This window comes from Globicephala melas, chromosome 12 (genome assembly GCF_963455315.2).
Source record: "Globicephala melas chromosome 12, mGloMel1.2, whole genome shotgun sequence".
NCBI lineage: Eukaryota > Metazoa > Chordata > Mammalia > Artiodactyla > Delphinidae > Globicephala > Globicephala melas.
The window spans coordinates 83,954,825-83,982,139 of record NC_083325.1 but is presented as its reverse complement, the minus strand read 5'-3'; the positions used below and the strand labels follow the sequence as shown (position 1 = coordinate 83,982,139).

Genomic DNA, 27,315 nt, shown 5'->3' with positions numbered 1-27,315 from the left:
TAGTGTTTCAGTGTATTTAATCAATTTTGTTTTGTCTTGGTTGTGTTTGCTCTTTTGGATGCAGTCTCCTTTCATCCAAGCCTGTTTTAAAAATCGGTTTAATAAAAGTAAAATCCACTTTGATCTCATTAAGGAGAAAAAGATATTTCACCTTCTGAAATTCTCTTGTTTTATAACAGTGATTTTTCTCTAAGCTCATACAACTTTGGGCCTTTTCTATTGCTGAACAGTTTTTTTCATAGATGTCATGATTTGTTTTATTTTTTCCACTTACTTATCCTTAAGTTGGATTTACTGGTCATATTTTTTTTTTTTTTTTTTTTGCGGTACGCGGGCCTCTCACTGTTGTGGCCTCTCCCGTTGCGGAGCACAGGCTCCGGACGCGCAGGCTCAGCAACCATGGCTCACGGGCCCAACCGCTCCATGGCATGTGGGATCTTCCCGGACCAGGGCACGAACCCGTGTCCCGTGCATCGGCAGGCGGACTCCCAACCACTTCGCCACCAGGGAAGCCCTACTGGTCATTTTTTATCCTGTCCAGATGACTCAAGACTGACTTAAAAGCAGGTCTTCTGTATCTTGTTCAACAGAGAGATCTGTCAGGTTTGACATAAAGACTATAGAGTTTTATCTTCAACTTCCCCACCTGGTACCTAGGTGTTAGCAGGTGTCCCTTTATAAAGATGGTAAGCAAGTTCATTTGTAAGGACTTGGACTGCATTTATCTCATAATAGACACTCCATCAGTTTTGTTACAGGGAAAAGACCTCTCCAGTACCAAGGAGGGACTCAATCTCCTTTGAAGGAATAAAAGCCAGAAGTTATTTCTACCACTCAGTAGAATACTGAATATAAGAATGTAAAACATTCCATAGGAGTGCAATGCATAGAAGTAAAATACATGCTCAAGTGCCCTCTCTTGGAAATTCAGAATGACAAAGCTAGTCCGAGGACCTCTGGTCCAAAGAAAGTCCCACAGTGTGCTAAGAAGCAAGAACAAGCAATCAGATGTGAAACGACTGTATAAAAGGGACTCCAGAGAAAGGAAGAAGGAAGGAAAGGACGGAGGGAAGGGGGGGCGTGAAGGAGGGAAGGTAGCAAGGATGCAGGCTCAAAGGGGCTGATTTTCATTAGTTATAAGTGATTGCAGAAATTTCTAACAGAATTAGAAAATGCTTTCAATATCAGAATGCTGTACAACAAATTTAATTGCCGTATATTTAGCAATTTTGTATAAGTCAATTTTTAAAACCAGGTTATTTTTGTGACTTATGTAGCACTATAAAAGACCACTTTACAAGAAGAAAAATGCTAAATTCATAAAAGAATTTTCAACTAACAGAGTTTTTCATTTGAACTACTAAATGCAACTATATTTTGTCCTTTAACCAACATGTTAGAATAGATAAACAGGCTTACCCTGAAAAATCCGCAGAATATTGTCCATAATCAAAGATATAGACTCTAGTAATTTGGCATACTGTGAGGTAACCCAAAGCAAACACAAAACAATATCTGGAAAACAAAAATAAGCTAGATTAGTGAAATAAAAAGATTCATTTTGTTAAAGAATACATTTTTAACTAATTTATTAACTATATGATACAGTTCAAAAAATTAAACATTACTAGATCTACTCCACAAATAGCTTTCTTCAACAAGTTTTAAAAATCTTTACTAGTGTCTGCTTCAGTTTACTTGAACTTTGTACCATCTTCAATGGTAAGTGCATTTAGTTCCTACCTTCACACATTTTTTCCTTCTGAAAAAACTCTGTACACCAAATTATGTATCTGAAAGTCATGCTCACAGCATGAAACTGAATATGTTGAGTATTGATATCTGTTCTATTTATTCCTCCTTCTTCTAGAAAACAGAATCTAGTATGAAAATATTTGGCTGAAATATACATTAAACAAGTTCTTAATAGGATTTTTAAAACTTGTCCTCAAGTGTCTAAAATCATAAACAGTGTGGGTCAGGTGGTATTTACTCACATTTTAAAACATGAACGTTTAGTAATTTTCAATCTTAAGATGTATGGGAGAGAGTTACAATAATTAAACACACAGTATGGGAAAAAGAATTTACATTTCAATAGAACAGAAATCCACAGGCTCTAGGATACATAACATTGCATAAAATGAAGGCTGCAATGCAAATTAGCAGGAATGGATTGATTATCACCTAATTAGTTAACCATGTGGCTGGGGGAAGGGAGTTGTATCTTCATCTAAACAATTCTAGATGGATTAAAGAATTATGAATACAACATAAAACCAAATCACAAAGGGGCTGTGGATAAATATTCAAACATTCTCAAATTGGCGAAGGACTTTCTAAACATATATAATGAAGAAATCAACGGAAAAAGACCGACGTATTTGGCTAAGTTGAAACCTTAAACTTCTCAGGTTGACAATTCAGGAGCTTTTATGAAAAGGTCCTTTCAAACTTTATACCAGGAGGTAATTCCGATCTACTTGGATTATTCCTGAGCAAAGAAAAAGGGGGGAAAGCTTCCTAATTCAAATGATTTACAGAGTTACTATATTCCTGATAGCTATATCTGACAAAATGGCACATGTGCATACCCCCACACAAAACGCTGAGAAATCAAACCTAACATAACTTCTGAATATCATGTGGCAGATTGCATTTTCCAAAGAGGGCCCCATTTCACATGCTCTTCTACAACCTGCCCCTCTGTCCCCTCATCAGGAGGCGGAGTCTCTTTCTCTACCTGCTTTGAATCTCCATTGGCCCTCTAACTGCACTGACCAGTAGACTATGGTAGAAGGAACACTTTGCTAGCTCAGGTGCAGCCCATAATTAGCCTGGCAGTTTCTCCTTCCTGTCTTTTGGAAGTTGTTCGTCAGGAGAAAAGCATGACTGTCCCAAGACCAACACATGTACAGGCTCTGGAGGAGGGAGTGTCAGAGAGTGAGGTGCCAGAGAGCACTCAGTCTTTAGACATGTTACGTGAAGAAGCTGACGTCAGGTGAAAACGAGGGCTCCATTCGGCCGAGCCTTTCCCGAATTCCTGACCCACAGAACAGTTAAGCACTTTATTTTAAGCCACTGCATTTTGATGTAGTGACGTAATCAGAACAGAAATTGGTAAGTGAAAACAGGGTGCTACCATAGGAAAAACCTAACACACACTGGCTGTAGGACAGGGAGCAGGTGGCAGCAGGAAAGGTCTCGAGGAGATTGCTACCGAAGACCTAAAGAGCAGGAGGGAAATTCTAACTGGAAGCAGAGAAAAGGCACCCCAGGCACCCCAGGTTATACAGTGACTGGGGAACACTGCTGCCTGCTGTAACGTGGAAGATAAGAAATAATACCCAATGAAAGTGCTGGAAGGTTTCTCTTAGATGCATACAACAAGGTACGGGTAGAGAGAGATGAACTAAAAAAGAAAATGTGCAGGGTTTGAGCAGAATTTAGGAAAAATAGAAAGGGCTCAGGATGGTCTTTCTTGTCAGCAAAATATTCTTAAAGTAATCAGAGTAAAGACGAAGTCAAGGGTCTCTTGATGACACCTCAGAAAGATTTAAGGACACAACTTTATAGAACCTCTTAGATTTAAAAAAAAGAGTTTCTAAGAATCTTAAGGGTATATACCTCTTAGACTCTACGAGGCAAGAACATTTTTAGGAACCTTAAGGATGTTGTCCCACAGCACTTTCAGACCAAATTAAAAAGGAGACTATCAAAAAGAGATCTGCGGGTGCAGCTTTTGTCTAATGCAGGGGGTTATAATTAGATACACAGGAAGCCCACATCATTTTTAAGGGAGTTACATGAGATTGGACTGAAAGGGAGAGAGAGCTCAAAATGAAAACAGATCTTTGGGTGCCCAACTATCTACTGTTGGGTAGTAGGCTAAGAAAACTATTCAACTGCAAAATCCGGCTATTTCTTATGAAAAAGGAAGGAGAGCTCAGGGTGTGGAGTCAAGAGTCTAGAGGGTGAATCCAAGAGCCACAGAGAACCACTTGCAGGGACTAGGTCTGGGTCCTAATCAAGGAAGTGATAACAGGTGTCTGTCTGGAGTTCACAATTGTTACCAACCGGGGATTGCTAAGTGACCTGCCTTCCCCTCCTATTTGAACAAAAAGGTCTACTACAGCTATCCTATCACTGCTCACCACCGTATACTGGGTCCACCAGGGGCCCCTTTAGTTTACTGGTCCTCACATGGAGAAGAACCACAGCCAAGAAGCCTCATCCATACTAGACCTGACTGAGATGACGAGACAGAGATCTCGAGCTCGATGCCATAACGAGAGGAGACTCTGGGGGATCCTGGGAGCCAAGTAAGTGCATTTTTCATGTGGGATGACTGTGAACTTTGGGAGCCAGAGGACAGAAGGGCTCCTAAGGTTGCTGCCCCCAGTAACAACCCTCCCTGTTGCACCTCAAGAGCTGGAATATAATTCTCCTCACCTCGAATCTGGTCGAAATAACTTGGTTTACCAACAGAATACAATGGAAATGACTTCCTGCAACGTCAAGGCTAGGTCATAGGAAGTCTTGCTGCTTCCTCCTAGGTTTCTTGGAATGCTTGTCCTTGGCACACTGTCTCTGAGCCCAGCCATTAGCTGTGAGCAGCTCAAGCCCACATGGAGAGGTAACGTGCAGGTGCTCCAGTCAATCATCCCAGCTGATCTCCCAGCCAGCAGCCAACATCAACTGCCAGCCTTAGCAGGAAACCTTCTTGATGTCAAGCAGTCATGCTTTCAAATAACTGCAGCTCCAGCCAATATTTAATAACAACCACATGGGACCCTAGGCAAAAATTGTTCAGCTGGGTCTACTCAAAACAGAAAACCATGAAAAATAATGATAGATCACTGCTAAGACACTAAACTTGGGGTGATTTGTCCTGCTGCACTAGATAACTGAAATAATTCCTTAAAAAGAGTTTAGCTCAGGCTTCCCTGGTGGCGCAGTGGTTGAGAGTCCGCCTGCCAATGCAGGGGACGCGGGTTCGTGCCCCAGTCCGGGAAGATCCCACATGCCGTGGAGCGGCTGGGCCCGTGAACCATGGCTGCTGACCCTGCGCATCCGGAGCCTGTGCTCCGCAACGGGAGAGGCCACAACAGTGAGAGGCCCGCGTACCGCAAAAAAAAAAAAAAAAAAAAAAAAAAAAAAGAGTTTAGCACACTAAAACTAATTGTAATTTAAAATAAGATACCTCGACCAGGCAGGGCTTATTGGATAAATGCAAGAATGATTCAGTAAAGGAAGACTAGTAATATGTATCATCATAGTGGTGAGTCAAAGGGGAAAAATAGTTATAACAGATACATAGAAAGGCATTTAATAAAATTCTATTATGTTTCCACAAAACAAATAGAACTCAGTAAACTAAGGGAAGAGGATGCTTTCTTAACATTAAATAGATCTCTCAAAATATTCAGTACTTTGTTGGCCCTGAAACACTAGTGATTCATGGGGGAAAGCATATGAAAGTTTGTGAAGTGGGAGAGAAGAGGTATATGTGTTAGTGTAAAATAACTTACTTTTAGACTTATTTTGAAAATTCAAATAACGTTAGAGTCCACGCCCCTCAAATCTCTAAATTTAGCATCATAATCCCAAGCAAAATCCCAACAATACTTTTTTTTTTTTTTTTGGCGGTACGCGGGCCTCTCACTGTTGTGGCCTCTCCCGTTGCGGAGCACAGGCTCCGGACGCGCTGGCTAAGTGGCCATGGCTCACGGGCCCAGCCGCTCCGCGGCATGTGGGATCTTCCCGGACTGGGGCACGAACCCGTGTCCCCTCCATCGGCAGGTGGACTCTCAACCACTGCGCCACCAGGGAAGCCCCCAACAATACTTTAAGTGGAACCTGATTAGTTGACTTGCAAGGTCTTCTGGAAAACTAAACAAACATATGACGAGGAGGACTTGCCCTCTCCTACCAGATAAAAGAATACGTCACGGTGATTCATAATGCAGTATTGATGCAGAAACAGGCCAAAAGATTAACCTTACAGAGAAGAAGGTTCAAAAAAAAGACTCACTGTACAACTGAAAGTTTTGGTAATTATAAAGCTGGCATATGAAATCAGTGGGAAAAAGATGAATGAGGCAAATGAAGTGTAAAATGTTAGCCCTCCTTTCAGAAATAAAAATAGTTTTCGAGTTCACACACATACAAAAATCCAGTCAGACTGTGAAAAAAAATAAGACAGTAAAAAGTCTAGAATAAAACACAAAAGAATATCCTCAAATTTCTGGAACTGGGGAAACCTCCATAAGCATGACAAAAATCATAAATGCCACAAAGACAAAATGTGACAATATTTATTATATAGAGATTATTGGAAATTTCTGTATGAGAAATGACAGAAAATTAAATAAGTAACAGAAATTATCTACTACATGTAGGTTAATATCCCTAATGACGAAATTCTACAAGTCAACAAAGAAAGAAATTAAGAATTCAAGTGAAAAAATGGATGAGAATGTGAATGATCAAATTATAGAACGGCCAGTCCATTTAGAAAAATAAATTAGATTCATGATAAAGAATGACCAGAAAATAATAATAATAATCCAGAAATGCATATTAGAATTATAATACTTATCCAATATAAAAAGTTTAAAAGTAGATAATACTTTAAGACTGGCAAAAGTTTAAAAGTAGGGACTTCCCTGGCAGTCCAGTGGTTAAGCCTCCGTGCTTCCACTGCAGGGAGCACGGGTTTGATCCCTGGCTGGGGAACTAAGATCCCACATGCCATGCACAGAGCAGCCAAAAAAAAAAAGACTAGTAAGACTGGTAAAAGTTTAAAAGTAGATAATATCCAGTTTGGGAGGGAAATACAGGCATTCGCAAACATAGCTGGTAGGGATGAAATTTTAAACATCTTTTCTCGGTAGGTGATTTTGCAGCATACCTCAGAATTTGTACATACTCTTTGAACCGCCAATTTCACTGCAAGAAGTCTATCCTAAAAAATAAAAATACTTATATATATGCACAAGGATACATACAAAGATATTCACTAAAGCACTGTATTTAATGATAAAAATGGGAAACCAGCTAAATGTCTCCAATGATATTAGCTATAATAAATGTAAATAATCAAATAAATAGAAAGCCACACTACAGCATTCAGTAACAGTGAATAAAGAGATACCTATATGTAGACACAACGGAAGTCAGAGTCGGAAAAAGTAAGCTAAAGAACAGTGTGCTTAAAATGCAATCCCATTTTAGATTCTCTAGATATGTACACATATGTATGTATATATATAAACATATACGGATATATCATGGAAAAAGTTCTGGAACAGAACTGTAGCAGACACTCTAGGCTGACTCACTCCATGTGCATTTCCATCTCTGTTCACCCTTGCTTTCCTTGCCTATAGAGGCCAAAGGCTAAATATTCCATTTCCCAGCCTCTCTTGCCATTAGAGGTGGCAAGAGACACAGCTCTGCCTATGAGGTGTACGCAGGCGTCTGCTGAGGCTCCTGGGAAGGTACGCGTCTGTGTGGCCCATGGTGGTGGCCGTCTGCAGGAGTGTTCCAGATCCAGCTCATACCAGCTTATGAAAGCTGTTAATTTTTCAAGAGTTTTTGTAAAGTGGTTGTTAAACTCAGCCATGACTAAAAACTAAATGATATAAACGTAAGATGAAGGAAATTATCTTTCAAAGGTATTAAATGTTCAAACTCATCACTCCTCCATCACTTCTTGACTTTCGCTATTTTCTCTGCTCTTGAGGTGACTTCCATCTCCTGTGTCTGTGCCGTAGAAATAGTATGTAATTGTGAGCTACTGAGCGTTTCTTCCCAATTCCACATTCAGGGGCATCAAGTGAGTAGCTTTAAATCCACCGTGGTGGAAGTATTTACACCTTGAAAACTGGCAAACACTATAGAATGTTTAAAGCCGGGATCATCCAACTGAAGCCCGTAGGACAAATCTCGCCCCCTCCTTGCTGTTACATAAATGAAATTTATCTGACCACACCTATGCCCGGTTACATACATATTGTCTATGCCTGCTTTTGCCTTAGAAGAGCTAAGCTGAATAGTTGCACCAGCAACTGCAAGGCCCTCAAAGCCTAAAATATTTACTATCTGGCCCTTTATGGAAGAAGCTGGCTGAGCCGAATTAGAAGTAATGAAGAGAATGCCAATAATGCACGTTAAACTTGTAAAAGTATGTCATGACCTGTAGCCACTACATTGTGAATAGCCAAAAAAAAGGAGGAAATCTTATTCTTCCAGTATTTAAAAACTGTTATTCAATTCAGCAAAGAAGTTGCTCTTACTCACATTACGGACAAGGAGAGTGAAGTGCTCCCATATATCTTTATTGCTTCACTTTCAATTTGCTCATTAATGTAAACAAAAATATCAACCGACATTCATAACGGAACAACACTTGTTTGCCCGTGATGTGAGGAACTTCTTTACTGAACTGGAGAAAAATCTGTAGTCTAATTCTGTCAAATCATGGTTGAATTGCAACCACAGGTTAGTTATGAGTTTGTCAAAAGTCAATGAAAGCATTCTGTGAGAATCAAAGAACAAGAGGGGATACACGCAGCTGGTGCGGTGTGAATTCCTTCTGCCCAGAATACGGATCTGACTGCTGCTGCAGCAAGCATCTTGCATCCATGAAGCAGCGACCTAACAGGCGAAGGACAGCACCGCAGAACAGGAAACCTGCTCCTTTAATAAACACTGCTGAGCAGCTACACTGGCTCTGAATAACCTAAGTCCAGAAAAAAATCTCAGGTGGTGGTTTTTTTCTGCAGCTGAAATGTATTCCTAACTGATACCAAAGCACACCAAACTTTTGTTGTTATCTTTTCTTCTGAGATAGGCTGCAGGAAAGGGTGATGGGGAAAGCCCCTGATTTTTCAAGTGCACACAACAGCAGAGGAAAGCAGACATATAGGCCAATACATACGGGCACGATATTCTTATAAGTGCTATGGTCACTGCATGGGTTTCACTGAATGTCTTCCAACAGAAAAATATGCATGCAAATAAAATCCAGACAGACATGATCTAGATTTAAATAATGGCCCCATCACTTTTTACTCTTCCTATCTGTGTGATCTTAAGAAAGTTTCTTTACTTCTGAACCGTAGTTCTCTCCCTTATAAAAGGCAGACACACAGGGAGGGAGCCTGACTATGCTAACTGAATCACTGTGGTCTCGCCCTCCTTGCAACGGACCAGTTTACATGTGGGCATAAAACTTAAGTACGGTCAATGAAACATGACACAGAGCTTTTGGAAAGGCTTTCTCCTTGAAGTAGGACACTTGCTACTGTCATGTCGATAAGCCCAGCTTATAAAAGGAGCGAGCCTACAGACAATATGCTGACATGGCGAAGCAGAAAAGCTATATAGAACAAAAAATAGAACTTTTTGATGCCCTCATTAAAACTGAGTTGCTGAGTTAACCAACAAGAACTGCCTTGCCTCAGGACTTCTTGCTTCGGGAGGTAAATCTTCCTGTACTGTTACACCATTATACCACTATGAGCTGGGATTTCTGCTCTTTGCAGTTTTTCAAAGCACCCTGATATTATCATCACTCATAACAAAATTAAATCAACAAGATTTGAAGAGTTCCAGAAAGAACCTTTTATTATTCATTAAAATATGAATGTTGAATGACTGCCCCATTTTAAAAAGAGAAATCACATCTAAAATACTCATTCTCTAGATATTAGATACAAATTGGAAATTGTTCAGGGAAAAACAAAGTGCTCAGGGACTATGGAAACTAATGGGCTAGCAATGCTGTGAACTGAGAAAGAATTTCTCCCCAAATGAGGAAAACAGGCAACATCAACAAAAGGTTCAAAATCTTGATGGGAATAAAGACAAAAACTAATAAATGAGTAGCTGCTTTAATGTGCTGAAATCAAATTAAACTGTTCACTTTCCAAGGTGCCTGAGCTCAGACGGCTTTGGGTGCTGCCCAGATTCAGGAAAGGCCTGCATAGCTGAGTGCTAACTGCATTTTCTCCTTATTTTGCCTTCCCCACTGTCTATACTCTCCAAGGCTCTCTTTGAAATCTTGAAATCAGGTAGCCTAAGTCCTCAAACTTTACTCTTCTCTTTCAAAACATTCTGCAGTCTTTGCATTTCTAAGTAATTTTTGAAGCCACTTTAAAAATACAAGGAACACTGTAAAACAAAAAGTATGTAAGCAAACAGAGAAAAACAATTAAGGAGACGGGCCTCCCTGGTGGCGCAGCAGTTAAGAATCTGCCTGCCAGTTCAGCGGACCTGGGTCGAGCCCTGGTCCGGGAAGATCCCACATGCCGCGGAGCAATTAAGCCCGTGTGCCACAGTTGCTGAGCCTGCGCTCTAGAGCCCGCGAGCCACAACTACAGTGCTCTGAGCCCTCGCGCCTAGAGCCCGTGCTCTGCAACAAGAGACGCCACCGCAATGAGAGGCCCTCACACCGCAGCGAGGAGTGGCCCCCGCTCGCTGCAAATGGAGGGGGCCCACGCACAGCAACAAAGACCCAACGCAGCCAAAAATAAATAAATAAAATAAGTACATTAAAAAAAATTATACAATGGAACTTTAAAAAATAATTAAGGAGAAAGTGAAGTTAGTATTCAGATGTTACAAGTGCTGTGCACGTTAGACACGCGGATCAATGAACAGAACAAACAGTCTAGAGATAAAGTCACACATATATGGTGAATTGCAATTCAAAACAGAAAAGACGGTATGTGGACAAATAGTGCTGGGACAAATGGATGTACACACACGGAAGAAAACTAATTTCAACCCTTGCCTCATAGCACACACAAAAAAATTAACTCAGACTGGATCACTGACATAAGCATAAACACTAAAACCATAAATCTAGAAGAAAATATTTATAACCTTAGGCAGGCAAAGACATCTTAGAAAAGACACAGAAAGCTCTAAAGTATCAAATAAAAAATTGTTAAATTGACTTCATCAAAACTTAAAAGTTCTATTTGTCAAAAGTCACCACCAAGAAGACGAAAAGGCAAGTCACAGGTTGGGAGAATATATCCACATACCTGCAAAAGACTTACAACCAGAAAACAGAAAGAATGAATTATAAGATAGTAATAAAATTCAAGTCAGAAGGTTTGAATAAACGTGTCCCAAGAGAAGATGTACAATCGGTCAAAAAGGCAAGAAAAGATGCTTGACATCATCAGTCAGGAGAAATCTAAATTAAAATCATAGTGAAATTCCACTGTACACACATTAGAATGACTAACATTGAAAAGACAGATAAAACCAAGTGTTGATGAGAAGGTGAACGACTGGTGCTCTCACACATTGCCTGTAGGAGTGTGAAATGGTAAAACCACTTTGGGGAAGTCTGGCAGTTCCTTATATGATTAAACATACTCTTACCCTATGTCCCAGCAAATCCTCTCTAGGTATTTACATAAGAGAAATGAAGACATATATCCATAAAAAGACTTGTACAAGAATGTTTTAGAACTTTTATTCCTAATAACCCAAATTTGGGGTTTTTTTTAAATACATACAATTTTTTTTTAAGATTTTTTTTGATGTGGACAGTTTTTTTTTTAAGTTTTTATTGAATTTGTTACAATATTGCTTCTGGTTTTTATGTTTTGGTTTTTTGGCTGCAAGGCATGTGGGATCTTAGCTACCTGACCAGGGGTTGAACCCGCACCCCCTGCTTTGGAAGGCAAAGTCCTAACCACTGGAGCGCCAGGGAAGTCCCCCAAATTTTGAAATAATCCAAATGACCATTAATAGACAGGTGAAAGGATATGTAAATGGTGGTATATTCGCACATTGGAAGGGTACTCAGTAATAAAAGGAACATACTGTTGATCAACACAGTGACATGAATAAATTTTAAAACATTAAGCTGAGTTTAAAAAGCCAGACACAGAAGATTACTTACTATATACTTCAACTTATATGAACTTCTAAAACAGGCAAGCTAATCTATGGTGATAGAAAGCAGATAGCTGGTTGCAGGGGACTGGGCTAGAATGATTACAAGGGGAATGAAGGAACTTTGGGGGATGAGTGAGGTGTCCTGTATCTGGATTTGGGTGGTAGTTACACAGGTCTATACATTTGTCCAAACTCATGGAACTGGTTGTTCTATTTTGTTTTAGGTAAATTTTATCTAAATAAAGTTGATTTAAAAATTATTTGAGGGCTTCCCTGGTGGCGCAGTGGTTGGGAGTCCGCCTGCCGATGCAGGGGACACGGGTTTGTGCCCCGGTCCGGGAAGATCCCACATGCCGTGGAGCAGCTGGGCCAGTGAGCCATGGCCGCTGAGCCTGTGCGTCCGGAGCCTGTGCTCTGCAACGGGAGAGGCCACAATAGTGAGAGGCCCGCGTACCACAAAAAAAAAAAAAATTATTTGGAAACAAATTTTACAATCTCCATTGCAGATTCCTTCTCAACCTGGGGCTCCAGGGTTCAGTCCTCTTCTCCATTTGCACCTATTTCCAAAAGAATTTCCAGTTCCATGATTTTAAGCTATGTAGGTGTTTACCTACTGCTGTATACCAACAGCATGCAGATTTTATATCTCTAGATTAGACGTGTCTCCTAACCTCCAAGCTCAAACAATCAACAAGCTACTTAACATCTCTGTTTGGTTGCCTAACAAGCATCTCAAATTTATCATGTTCAAAATAGAAATTCTGACCTCACCAAAACAATTCCTCTCCCTAGTCTTCTCTGTCTTGATGAATGGCATCATCTTTCACCCAGTTGCTTTGCCCAAAAAACTAAAGTCATTTTTGATGTATCTCTATACTCACATCCCATATCCGAATCTTCATATCTATCTTCATAGTTCACATCATGTATGACCCACATCCATTTTCAAATCTATCATCAAAATCTATCCTGGACTGAGTAATTCCCACTGGAAGCAGGTCCAGGCCTGGACCACTGTACGAGCATCCTGACTAGCCCCCTGCTCCCACTCCCTCCCAAGTCTGTTATACACACAGCATCCGGAATGTTCAGGACTTGCCAGCAGCCACCCACCACACTTAGAACAAAATCCAAATTTCTTCACGAACTTTTGTTGCCCCAGAATCTAACTTAAAAAAAAAAAAAAAAAAAGAAAAGAGTTCTTTCTTTGGTTCTACGGGATGAATGAAACACATTTACATAGGCTTCTATTTTGATAACTTAAGAAATAAAGAATTATTTAAGATAGATGAAACTAGAATATTACTGAAGCTTAGAGAAGCCTGGCAACACTGGGATCACCCATCATACATGCACACAGGTGATCACTGGAATTCCAGCAATTTGAGGGAGGGTAAGTTAGTCACCATCAGTGTTGTCTCAGGTTGGTCACGATTTGCTGAAACAGGGCTCCATTTCACTTTAAAGTTAACTGTGTTCTTTTATCATCGTTTCTTGCTAAACTGTCCTGAGTCTTATTTGATTCCCCTCCCTCTGTCTCGATGGCCCTGCTAAGTGAAAACTGTAAAGCTGACAGAAGGTAAACTCAGGTTAAAACTGCTGGGGGGGGTCACAACAGCCTTTAAGTCAGGGGTCAAGTTTTCTTCCAGTTGGTATCTCCAAACCTTACCTCTACTTCCTGGCATATAACCCTGCATATCATAGGTTATTATGTAATTTTGAAGAGAGACTCCATTCAGTTTAAAAAGCAAACACCTCTAAGTAAATACTTCTCCAAACCTACACTCCGTTCGTTTCAAAATCTATTCCAAAATTACTATCCACAATTACATATTTCCATTTCTAGAATACACCATTTCAAATTAAATAATCAAAACAATAATTCACTTAATCTAGTTATTTCTACATTTTAATCTATTTAAATAGTAATAAATGTAAGCCAAGAACTGTTGATACAAAAAAGCAGTAAATATTGGCAGGGGGTGGACACTAGATTTAACTCCAAAGATGGCACTAGTGAGAAACAGAGTTTGCAACGTACTTAATAAATGATTTACAGGATCTTTAAAATAGGCTTTGGTAACAAGTAACCAGAAAACTGTACAATACTCACATTAACTAACCAGAGAGACAACTGGCTAAAATGCTAAATATGTACACAGGTAAAAATTTTTGCACTAAAAATACAACAGTCATGTGAATACAAACACAATTATTAGACATAATGAGAGTTTGCTGACCTACGGGCGAATGACGTAAAGCAAAGGTGAGTGTTCTATTTCTGGGTATATTTCAAAACAGGATCTTAAGCCTGATAAAGTCAGCAGAGACCTGGAAAGATGACTGCTTAAAAACTGTTCAAGTTTCCTATGTAAAAATTTATGATTAATCAAGTCTGTTCGTTTTCATTTAGTGGCTATTATGTGCAAGGCAACCTGAAGAGTTATTTTTCTATGGGGTGGCATTCAGAAGTGGCCTAAATATTATTCTAAATGTTATTCTAAAACCAGCATCCCGGAGTGAGCTCGGCTTTTCCTTCACCTCTACTTTTATGAAAGTAACACATGCACCATTTCAAAGTCAAAGGGTCTGACACCGGTCACCAGGACAGAGCCTTCCACAGCCCTACACCCCACATGCAGGCTCTGCTCTCCAGAGGCTGCCAGGCCAGTTGCCGGATCCAGCCCTCGACTTGGCAGGACAGACTAGCTGGTCCTCAACAGCACCATCCTCGCAGGCACTTAGGTTTCGGCTTCTTATGCCATCTCCAGCCCCCGTCTTGCAGTTTACACCTCTTTGATGGTTCACTACCATTTAAGTGGAGTTTCAGATAAATGTGTGTGTTTAATCTGCTACAATTAACTGGAAGTCTCAAAACTTAGTTTTATAACCATCATCAAAACATCAGTTTTCTAAAATCTTTTTGATAGTATCTGCATTTTATTCTAATAGGCCAGTCATAAATTTAATGGAATTTTAATAAATGTGATCCTTAACGTCTCTTGTACTTTTTACTTTGTGTACAATAACACATTCTAAGATATATTATTTCTGGGACTTCCTGGTGGCGCAGTGGATAAGACTCCATGCTCCCAATGCAGGGGGCCTGGGTTCGATCCCTGGTCAGGGAACTAGATCCCACATGCATGCTGCAACTAAGAGTTTGCATGCCACAACTAAGGAGCCGGTGAGCTGCAACTAAGGAGCCCGCCTGCCACAACTAAGACCTGGTGCAACCAAATAAATAAATATTTTTTTAAAAAATACATTATTTCTGCTAAAGTGTTAGAACCAAAGGTTAAGTTTATCCTCAGGTAACCAATAGGTGACTATCAACTATCTAACCACATGATGTCTTTAAGAACCAAGTTGAAAGCCTCCTTCCACTATCACCACATTTATAAACACACCCTCTTAAAGATACACAGTAGCCATTCTTCACATTTTTAGATCACGTGTCTCATCTCTTCCCAGAGCTGGTTTGTTAAAGATGTCACTTTGACTCCACACACTTGCCTTTTATAGAAGGAACAATAAGATATGGCTTCTCCATCTCAAGAACCTGACATCGAGCCAGGAACAACGGTCACAATGTCTGGCAGCCGATCGTGACTGCAGTGCTGGGTTTCCCGGGATCAGCCATCAAAATGCCAGTCACCCGTCTCACTATGTCTATTTAGAGCGTCTTAATGGCATTTTGTGAAAACTGCTCTCTTAGATGTCCGTATCCTTCACTAGACCGCACTCCTTGAAGACTTCAGACATCTGCGTGTCTGAGCCTGGCGTGGTGCCTGACAAAGAGAAGGCGTTCTGTGAAGAGGCAGAACAGAAGCAGCATGAAAAGATCATCGCAGGCCAGGGAAGCAAGTGAAGGCTCCCCTCGGGAGGACAGCAACAACATCGACGTAGCTGCAAACACGGAGCAGGACAGGCACAGAAAAGATGACACCGCCCAGTCAGGCTGAGTGCCCAGGGCCAAGACTGGTCAGCCTGACGCCTACCTAGTGAAACCTGGGAGAAACAACAGGAAATGAGCTTAGTGGGTAAAATGGTTTCAGAGTTTTCTGAAGGGCCGTGAGTTTCTCGACTGAGTATTGAGGCTATTCTCCCACAGGCGTCCAAAGATTTTTGAACAAAGAGCAATACGATGAAATAGTTTTTAGGCAAATAATAAAGACTAACCCATATATATGATGGATGGTAAGACAGAAGGCTGGGAGTCAGAAGAGCACTTACACAGCAGGAGGAAATAAGTTCCGAGCTAAGACAGGGGATGGGACAGCAAATGCTAAGGATTTCCTAGGAGGAACTAAAAAATATCTCGTAACATACTGGCTATAGAAACTAAGAAGAAAAAGTCAGGTTTGTAAATTAGGGTGTATCAGGAGAACACAGAAGTCGATTCTGGAGTGAAGACTGGCCCGGCTGGAAAGCTGGCTTGATCTCTTCCCAGCTGGTGACTCCAGCCAAGCTGTTCAATGAAGCCTCAGTCCTCTCCTCTTTTCCATGTACATTTTTTCTTAGATGATTTCATTGAATTCTAAGCCTTGAAAGCCTAACACCAGGCTTGTCTGCCTGCTGTCCCGACACGAATATCTAATGAGGCCTCTCAGACTTAACCTGGCAGAGAAAGCTCTCCTGCCCAGTAAGCGGCTTCTCCCTCCATCCCCCCCATTCCCACCTAACACAGTCCACCTGGCCGCTGAGGCCAGAAAAAGTCGATTCCTCCCTTGTCGTCACACCCCACAACCAATCTGCAATCCAATCCCACTAGTTCTACCTCTGAAACAGAGCCCGTATCTACCCACCCCTCCCCATCTCCACTGCTACCCTCCTGTCTCCCATCTGACTTGCCCGCTGTCTCTGACTGGTGGTCCTTCCACCACGCCCACCCTCTAACAATCCTATCCACACAGAGCAGTGGGAACAATGTTGTGACACTACTTAGAATTCCCTGGTGGGCTCCCACTGCACTTAAAACTACAATCTGTTACAAAACAGAAACAGAGTTACAGATGTAGAAAACAAATTTATGGTTACCAAGGGGGAAAGTGGGGGGAGGGACAAATTGGGAGACTGGGATTGACATATACACGCTACTTAGATAACTAGTAAGGACCTACTGTATAGCACAGGGAACTCTACTCAGTACTCTGTAATGACCTATATGGGAAAAGAATCTAAAAGAGACTGGATATATGTATATGTACAACTGATTTGCTTTGCTGTACAGCAGAAACTAATGCAACATTGTAAATCAACGATACGCCAATAAAAATTGATTTAAAAAAAACAAGTTGGGCTTCCCTGGTGGCGCAGTGGTTGAGAGTCCACCTGCTGATGCAGGGGGCACGGGTTCGTGCCCCGGTCCGGGAGGATCCCACATGCCGCAGAGTGGTTGGGCCCGTGAGCCATGGCCGCTGAGCCTGCACGTCCGGAGCCTGTGCTCCGCAACGGGAGAGGCCACAGCAGTGAGAGGCCCGTGTACCGCAAAAAAAAAAAACAAGCTAACTAACTGCAATCCGCCTCGGCCCACGTCTCTGACCTCATTTTACACCACTGGAGACCTTGGCCCACCAGGGACCAGCAAGGCTGGAGTTCTTGCTGGGCTCTGAATACACCCAACACCGGACTCCTGAGAGCCTGGCCCAGGCTCCTCCACCTGCCTCGAGGGCTCTCCCTCTGGTTCCATGAATAACTGGCTCGTTTGCATCATTTAATTCTCAACTCATCTAAAGTAGCAGCCATGTTCTTTCATTCACCTCAGTCTTGGAAATAACATTGATTGAATGTTGTGTTTACCTGTTTATTGTCTGTCTGGTCCCACGTGAACAATAACTCCAGCAAGGCAGTCCAGCTTGCGGCCACTCCTCCCACACCTAGAACCGACCACGGCACACAGAAGGTACTTGGGTACCTAACGCGGACTTGCTGACGACAGCCCCAAGTTCCCCATTTTTAAACTGGGTTGTCTGGCTTCTTATTATTAAGTTGTAAACGTTCTTTATATATTCTGGACATAAGTCCTGTATCAAATATATGTTTTGCAAATATTTTCCCCCAGAGGCTTGCCTTTTTGTTTTCTTTTTCTTTTTTTTTTTTTTTTTTTTTGGCCACGCAGCTTGTGGGATTTTAGTTCCCTGACCAGGGATCAAACCCAGGCCCTCAGCAGTGACAGCACAGTGCGGAATCCTAACCTCTGGACCGCCAGGGAATTTCCTTTAATGGTGTCTTTTGAAGAACCAAAGTTTTACATTCTGATGAAGTACAACTAATCAGTTTTTTCTTTATGGACCATCCTTCGGGTGTCATATCTAAGAAGTCTTTGCCTAATCCAAAGACATAAAGAGTTCCTTCTATATTTTCTTCTAAAGTTTTATAGTTTTAGCTGTTATATTTAGTGGGGCTATGATACATTTTCAGTTAGTTGTGGGAGGTAAGGCCCAGGCTCATTTCTTCACATATCCAACTGTCCCAGCACCACATGTTGACAAGACCATCCTTCCAAATGAATGGCTTTGGAGCTTTTGTCAAAAATCAATTGACCACAAGTCTAAGGGCTTATTTCTAGACTCTCCATTTTGTTTAAACCATTTACATATCCATCCTTATATCATTATCACAGCATCTTTATTACTGTAGCATTACAGTAAGTTTTGAAACTGGAGAGTGTAAATCCAACTTTGTTGTTCTTTTTCAAAACTGTTTTGGTTATTCAAGTTTCTTTGTATTTCCATATAAATTTGATGACTGGCTTGTCAATTTCTACCATAAAAGCCTTCTGGAATTTCTGTTAGGGATTACAGTGAATCTGTAGATCAGTTTCGGGAGAACTGCCATCTTATCAATACAAAGTCTTCCAATCCACGAACATGAAGTACCTCTCCATTTACTCTTCTTTAATTTCTCTCAGGGATGGTTTACAGTGTTCAAGTGCACTTGCATTTATTAAACTTATTCCTAAGTATTTTATTCCTTTTGACGCCCCTGTGAGTGGAACTGTTTTTGCACTTTCATTTTTGGAATATTTGTAATATATAGAAATATAGTTGATTTTGTATACCCATCTTGCATCCTACAACTTTGCCAAACTCGTTTATTAGATCTGGTGGTCTCTTCTGTAGCTGCTCCAGCACTCCCTTGACGACTGTTTGTGAGATATATCTTTTCCACTCTTTTACTTTCAAGCTGTGTCTTTTCATCTAGAGAGTGCCTCTTATAGAAAGCATATGGTTAGATCTTTTATTATCCAGTCTGCCTTTTGATTCACATTTAATGTAATTATTGATACGGTCAGGTGTACACCTGCCATTTTGCTATTTGTCTTAGGTATGTCTTGGGTCCTTTTTTACTGCCTACTTTTGTATTAAAAAAAATTTGGTAGTATGCTATTTTAATTCCACTGTTGATTTTCTTCACTCTATATTTTTTTAGTTATTTTCTTAGTGATTGCTCTAGGGATTACAGCATGCATATTTCAGATTGATGCTGATGTAATTCTGATAAAATATAGCAAGTTTGCTCCAATACACCTCCATTTTCTCCCTTGTCCTTTGTGCTAATATCATTATATGTATGGCGTCTATGTATTGTTATAATCCTAACAATACAGTGTTATAATTACTACTTTATACAGCCATACGTCCTTTAAATAAAAAAAGAGAAAATACACATGTAGAGCATTTTTTATATTTATCCCCGTATTTACCATTTTTAGAGCTCTTCATTTCTTCCTGTGGATTCAAGTTACCATCTGGTGTACTACTTGCAACCTGAAGAACTTCCTTTAGAATTTCTTGTAAAGTTGGTCTTTGTTTACCTGGGAATGTCTTTACTTCACCTTCATTTCTGAAGGATAGTTTTGCTAGATATAGAACTTGTGGTTGAAAATTTTTTCCTTCAGCATTTTGGATAAGCCATTCTACTCTCTTCTGGCCTCCACTGTTTCTGATAAGAACTGCATTGTCCTCCGTCTGCAATGAGCTATTTTTCCCTTTCTGCCTTCAAGATGCTCTCATTGTCCTTTCTTTCAACAGTGTGACTACAATGTATCTTAGTAACCAGCTGTTTGTTTATCCTTCTCGGGGTTGTTGAGCTTCTTGGACCTGGAAATCAACGTTTTTCATCAAATGTGTGATACAGTTGGCCACCATTTTTTCAAATACTTTTTCTGTCCTTGTCTCCTTTGACTCACCTTTTGGAACTCTCATTACCCATTATGTCAGCATACTTGATGGCATCCCACAGGTCTCTGAGGTTTGTTTTTCTTCAGTGTTTCTTACATTTGTTCTATAGACGGGCTAACAGCTACTGATCCATCTTTAAGTTCAGTGGTTCTTTCTTTGGCCATCACAAATAACTGTGTAGCACATCTAATGAATTTTCATTCTAGTTATTTCCTTTCAACTTTAGGAGTTTCATTGGTTCTTTTCAATAGTTTCTATTTCTTCATTGATATTCCCTATTTGTTGAGTCATGGTGATCATATCTTCCTTTAATTCTTTGAGCATATTAATAATAGCTGCTTTGAAGTCTTTGGTAAATTCAACGTCAGGGTCCATTTAGAGACAGTTTTCAATTGACTGCTTTTTTCCCCTGTTTCTCATAACTTTTTGTTTAAAAAGGGACACGTTGGGCTTCCCTGGTGGTGCAGTGGTTGAGAGTCCGCCTGCCGATGCAGGGGACACGGGTTCGTGCCCCGGTCCGGGAAGATCCCACATGCCGCGGAGCGGCTGGGCCCGTGAGCCATGGCCGCTGAGCCTGCGCATCCGGAGCCTGTGCTCCGCAACGGGAGAGGCCACAACAGTGAGAGGCCCGCGTACCGCAAAAAAAAAAAAAAAAAAAAAAAAAGGGACACGTTAAAATAATACAGTAACTGAACTTTGTCTTTCTTCTTGAGCATTGTTGTGCTATTCTGTGTTGACTCTCTCTCACCCGTGGCACACAGCAGCTGACATCTCCACGCAGTTTTTTAAATTCTTGGTTTTATTTTTCAGCCTCACTCGAGGAGTCACCCCTGTCTGTAATCTCAGTGGTCAGCCAAGGGTTGGTCAGGGCTTGTGTTCAAACACCTGCAGCCAGTAAGGCTTCTGCCCTCCGCCGAGGGGTCTACGTGTGGGTTTGAGAGCTCATTCTATGGTCCAGCAGTTCTCAAGTCCGCCCCAGCTTTCCCTGTCCCTCAGGCCTTCCCAGACCTCCCCTGGCGTGGATGCAGTCTCCAGTCAGCCAGGGTTGTGCTGAGATCTTCTCTAGTCCCTTTATAGCTCTCTCGCTGCCAGGAGCTCTCTGCTGAACGTATGGACCACATCCTCAGGACAGGAGAGCTGAAGGCATTCTCTGTGAACCACTGCATGGGTTTTCTGCCTTCCACTCTAAATCAAGTCAATCAAAGCTGCTGTTTTTGTGGCCATCCCTGCCCCAGGCGAACTACTCTGCCAGGGAATGAAGAATGGAGGTAAGCCCAGGCAAGAACACCACAATTCCCACTGTTCTCACTCAAAGGTCACCTATTTTCTTTTAAATAAATGCATCTCAAATTGTTGTTTACTTTTGGTCAATTTCCAGAGCCTTAAAATGGTTTTGACCAGTTGATCCAGTTTTATCGCTGTTTTGGAGGGAGAAAATTTGCGGACCTTCTCATTCCTCAATAGCTGGAACTTCTGTCAATTAAAATAGGATTTGGTAGGCTAGCATGGAAATATTATTTCTGTGGGGGGTAAATTCAAGTTCTAAAATAGATCCAGAAAATCAGAAACATAGCCACACCTAGAAAAGTCCTGGTGGCAAGAAGAGCTCGCCAGCCCTCAATGGGAGAGTCAGCTGAGCTCTGTTACTAGGAAATCGGCTCTGTATTTGTGACTCTAACAGAGGAATTTTAAAACACTTTAAAGAACCAGCTGCTCTACCAGCAAAAGCCAGCCATGCCGTCTTCATAAAGATTCAGAGGCCCCCCTTTTGTTCCCAGTCACTAATGTGCCACTGTCCTCTGTGGGGTCAGTAACCACCTCCCCAGGATCCCCATTTTAGGCTTTTCCCTGGATATAGAGACACCAGGTTCTGGAGTCCAGGGACCAGCACACACTCTTGATTTCTTCCTAGAGACCTGCAGGTAATCTCTGTTCCACAATAAAACTTCTGTGGCTCGGAAGGCAGGGCCTGCTGGGTTCCCTGCCCTGGCGCTCTGCCCAGGTGCCCTCTCACCTGGAACCATGAGGTCTCCACAGGTTACAAATACAATACAAGTCGTGAGGCACTGTGTTTGTTCTTTTACAAAGCCTTATTCATGAAAAAAAGGAAAGGAGCTTAGCTGTATTCACTACATCAGACACAAACAGTGACATGGATACATGAAGCCACTCGATTCTTTCCTGTCCTCACTTTGTTTATGGATGACAGAAATGACCCGAACCGCCTGGCTCCTGTTCAGCTCTTTTAAGAAATCTAACTCTGTTCCCACACCTGGCTCTATAACATAATGAAGTCACTTAATTGTGTTTTATAAAGAAAATTTCCGAAGTTGATTCAGATACACAAATAAAATTGGGTATTGGCTGTTGGTATTAAGCAAGATTATTTTATCGTTCAAAATGCAAAGACTTCTATGGGACTTCCCTGCAGTCCAGTGGTTAGTACTCAGCGCTTCCACTGCCGTGGCTCGGGTCCAATCCCTGGCTGGGGAACTAAGATTCCACAGGCAGCGCGGCATGGCCGGAAAAAAAAAAAAAAAAAAAAAAGCAAAGACTTCTATAGTTTACATCAAGATTTAAGATCTCTGAATTGTAGCTCAAAATATCATCTGATGAAATAGTCCTTAAGTCAATAAATACACAGAAATGAAAATTTAAAGTTTTTAAAAACATCGAAAACGATGTCTGGCAGACAATGTAATGACAGAATCTTGAACTGAGAAAGATAATTACCCACAAAAATGCATCCAGATTTCAGCCTATTCTAGTTGCTACTAGGAACTAGTACCTAGGACCAGGACCATGAAAAAAAAGTTTGGAAAAGGCTTCATGTCACCCCTACCACCCCAAGTCAGAGATCCTGGGCCCCTCCCAACTGGAAGGCCAGGAACCTGTCACTCTCTGTTCTTCAGGGCTGCACTGTAACAAAGAAAGGGTCCTGAGCTCCCTCCCCACTTGCATGAAAGGTCACTCATCTTTCTTCTCTTATACTTCGGGGTGAAAAATACTTAGGTGGAAAAGGAGAAAAGGAAAGAGGTGATTCAATTAATTCTGTGAAGATCTTCAAAGCAAGGGCAGCAAGGAAGACGATGAAAGTCCAGCTGTGTGATGTGATCTAATGAAGCGGCTGGAGCTGCAGAGCAACAGCGGACTGGAGGGGTCAGGAGGGAAATAATTACAGCTGACGGGCACCACCACCGACTGCAGGCTGACCACGCCAGGCGTGGTTTTCAGATGTCTAAGCCTCAAAACAACCCAAGAGGAAACTGAAGCAAGGTTGTTCTCAGTGATGGCTAACATGCAGGAGAAGTAAGGATTTATCCCAATGGCCTGGCTTCGCTGCTCAGCTGCCCGAAGAGGGTGCAAGCAAGGCAGGAGAGAGCTGGGGCCCAAGATGCTCTCTGGGTGTTCATCACTCGGGCCGCAGTGGAGACGGGCAGGACCAGAGAGCCGGCAGCACCATCCTGCAGGGAAGGAACACCTGCGGGCCACTGACTCCCGTCTCCTCCTGCCAGGGACATTTCCCCTCCTCCTTTGTCTCCGTTTCTGTTACTTCTAAACGCCTTACCTTGCATCTTTAAGGATCATCTCCCACAAAGTATCTTTATCTTCAACTTTTACTTATAAATTTATGTTATCTGCTAAGCGTGAGTGGATAAGGTGAGTAGATATAAAGGTGGCTAAGATTTACACTAACCTTTGAAAAGAATGGGAAAGGGAAGTGAAAAGTGTCGATTCAACTAATTTTCAAGAGAACTGAAGGCTTAAGTGAAGGAATAAATCATGAATCTGTAGCAGCCCAGAACCATCACATGGGTCTCTCTCCAACACTCTGCTGCCCAAATACGATAGGGATCTGTGTCCACCCCAGACTGGACATCTGCCTGGTGTACAGAGTGACATGGGAGCAAGGGTGGCAGAGACGACGTACAGCAGGAAGGTGAGGTCAGGAGAACACCTGGAACCAGCATCCCCTCTAGCACGGTGTGTACGCTCTCAACCCGTCTCTGTCGTTTCACTGCACCTCCAGGAGCTCGTCCAATCGTGGAGGAAGGGAGTGAGGAAGCTTGGGTACAGAATCTGTGGTCTCAGCTGGCAGATTTCAGAGGCAGAGCGGCAGCAGGCAAAGAAGTAGACGGCAAGGGCATGAACACAAGGAACTGTAAGAGCCCAGATGGTTCCGATGACAGGGCCAGGTTACAAGAGGCATGAGAGAATTCTAGACCAGCTGTCCTCAAGCTTTTTGGCCCCAGGGTCCTCTACACTCTTCAAAATTACTGACAAAACCAAAGAAGCATAACCCACTTAAATAACGGCCACTGATATTCACCATATGAGAACAAAACTGAGAATTTTAAAAATATTTGTTAATTCAAGAATAACGACAATAAACCTACAATGCTAGGTTTTCATGAAACAATGTTTTTATGAGAAATAAGTATGTTTCCCAAAACCAAAAAAAAAGAAATTACTGAGAAGGGCAGCACTATATTTATGCTTTTGCAAATCTTTTTAACATCTGACTTAATAAGAAGACAGCTGAATTCGCAAATGTTTCCGCTGCAGTATCACACATCATGTAGCCTCGGGAAAGCCCCACTGTACATGCAGGGGGGAAAGAAAGTGAAAAAAGCAAATCATATCTAAATATTATTATGAAAACCGTTTTGACTTGACAGCCTCCTAAAAGGATTGCATGGACTCCTGGGGTCTCTGGACCATACTTTGCAAACTGCTAACCTAGAGAAGGGTAGATGACAGCACTTTGGAGGAACAAACACCAGAGCGGCCAGATAAGCCCCAAGATTGGGAAGGAAGTCGTGGGAAGGCAAGAGAACTTCCATCTGACATGTTAGCAGGCACAAACCTTAAATCAGATACCAAATTTGGCTAGCACCTTTTGTTTCTGTTTGTCTGGGGGAGGGACGGATGGAGTGGGTCATAAATCAGAATCACTATCCCATTCTTTATCCCAAAGAGGTGAGAATTACTGCTATAGAAAATACTATTCCTGATAAAAGTATGCTCTGTTGGGTGTACTGGGGGCGAGAAAAATGGTTAAAAATCACTGATTAACTTATGGCTCTTAGATTTAACAGGAGTCGTCAAATGAAGCCTATAGATAAATTAAGAAACTAACACAAGAATTAGAATTAAGAACTTTAGCTTTCCAATTCAGCATTCACACTAAGAATAATTTATACCACTTGCACACACACCAATTAACAGTGAGGGAAAACACCCCCAAAATAAAATGGATGGGACACTGAATATTTCCCACGGCAAATGCACACGCTGATAATGTTGGGGAAGAGCCAATTTTAGTGGCTGCATGGGGCTTTTTTTTTTTAACATCTTTATTGGAGTATAATTGCTTTACAATGGTGTGTTAGTTTCTGCTTTACAAAAAAGTGAATCAGCTATACATATACATATGTTCCCATATCCCCTCCCTCTTGCATCTCCCTCCCACCCTCCCTATCTCACCCCTCTAGGTGGTCACAGAGCACCGAGCTGATCTCCCTGTGCTATCGGCTGCATCCCACTAGCTATCTATTTTACATTTGGTAGTGTACATATGTCCATGCCACTCTCTCACTTCGTCCCAGCTTACCCTTCCCCCTCCCCGTGTCCTCAAGTCCATTCTCTACATCTGCGCCTTTATTCCTGTCCTGCCCCTAGGTTCTTCAGAACCACTTTTTTTTTTTTTTTAGAGTCCATATATATGTGTTAGCATACGGTATTTGTTTTTGTCTTTCTCACTTACTTCACTCTGTATGACCGACTATAAAGCTGAGATACAATCATTACAGTACAGGCAGCTGTAAGGATTGCATGGGAATGCACCTCAGCATTTAACATGTATCTGACATAGGATTTGTGTTTAATAAACATCAGCTATTACTGGCAGTTTAGCTATTAAGAGTAACTTATCTACGGGCTTCCCTGGTGGCGCAGTGGTTGAGAGTCCGTCTGCCGATGCAGGGGACACAGGTTCGTGCCCCAGTCCGGGAAGATCCCACATGCCACGGAGCAGCTGGGCCCGTGAGCCATGGCCGCTGAGCCTGCGCGTCCGGAGCCTGTGCTCCGCAATGGGAGAGGCCACAACAGTGAGAGGCCCGCGTATCGCAAAAAATAAAAAAATAAGAGTCACTTATTTGCAATTAAAGTTGTCTATTGTCCTTTAGGGGGTTCATCTTATTCATTTCTTAACTTTTATCATTTTCTTTGTTGGATTTTACTTTCAAGTCTTTAAGTCCACTCTCTATACATTTTAAAGCTCTCATGTCTAAGGAAAAATGCTTTGCATACTATTCTAAATAATAGCTCTAAATTCACTCATGTTTTGAAATGAAACTATGCTCCAACAAAATGAGTTCTAGACAAGATTTTTTAAAACTTTGAAAGGCAAATAGTGCCAAGCCCATCCTGAAATGTTATCTTCTTCCCAAGGCAAGTCTTGGTAAGGCACATACTCTGTACTACCCCAAGGTTAATCTCCAGGCCAGGAAAAGATGAGCAATCCCATCTCTTTTCTGGGCCTCGCTAAGTTTAAGCCACAGCTCAGTTTTCACTGTGAGCAACAGATGCCCAGGCTCACTTGCTGTAACACCCTTTCACCAAAATGCCCGGCCATTTTTCAGGTCATCAGATATTTCCCCTGTTACTCTTTGTCTCTCTCTCCATAACTACTCTAAATAAGGACTCTGTTTAATAAGCCAGCGGCAGCAGGTAGGACAAGGTCAGTATCTTTCCCCTACACAAATTAATTTATCAGAAAGAATTTTAAAATTCTCTTTTTAGTCAACTGACATTAAAATAGTATTTTAAAGTACTATTTTTTAAAAATATTTATTTATTTATTTGTTGCTCTTGGGTCTTAGTTGAGGCAGGCGTGCTCCTCAGTTGCAACACGTGGGCTCCTTACGTGTGGCTCGCCAGCTCCTTAGTTGTGGCAGGTGAACTCTTAGTTGCAGCATGCATGTGGGATCTAGTTCCCTGACCAGGAATTGAACCCAGGCCCCCAGCACAAAGTCTTAACCACTGAGCCACCAGGGAAGTCACTAAAGCACTATTTTATAGTAGTATTTACAACATCATAAATCAACTCTCATAAAAATTTTTTAAAAGTCTGTATTTATTATGTATTTGAAATAATATCAACCTCAAGCATGGAGCTTGTAAAAATCTGAACAATTTTAAA

At 41.6% G+C, this 27,315-nt stretch overlaps 1 protein-coding gene across 4 annotated transcripts in view; it reads right to left on the bottom strand.

The window, feature by feature from the left end:
• MBOAT2 (membrane bound O-acyltransferase domain containing 2) overlaps positions 1 to 27,315 on the bottom strand; it is a 113,113-nt gene that overhangs the window by 30,687 nt on the left and 55,111 nt on the right. For all 4 annotated transcript variants that reach the window (XM_030844504.2, XM_060309448.1, XM_060309447.2 and 1 more), the window contains one exon: positions 1,420 to 1,515. In XM_030844504.2, the coding sequence (XP_030700364.1) occupies positions 1,420 to 1,515 (96 nt within the window). The remainder of the gene's footprint in view (positions 1 to 1,419; positions 1,516 to 27,315) is intronic.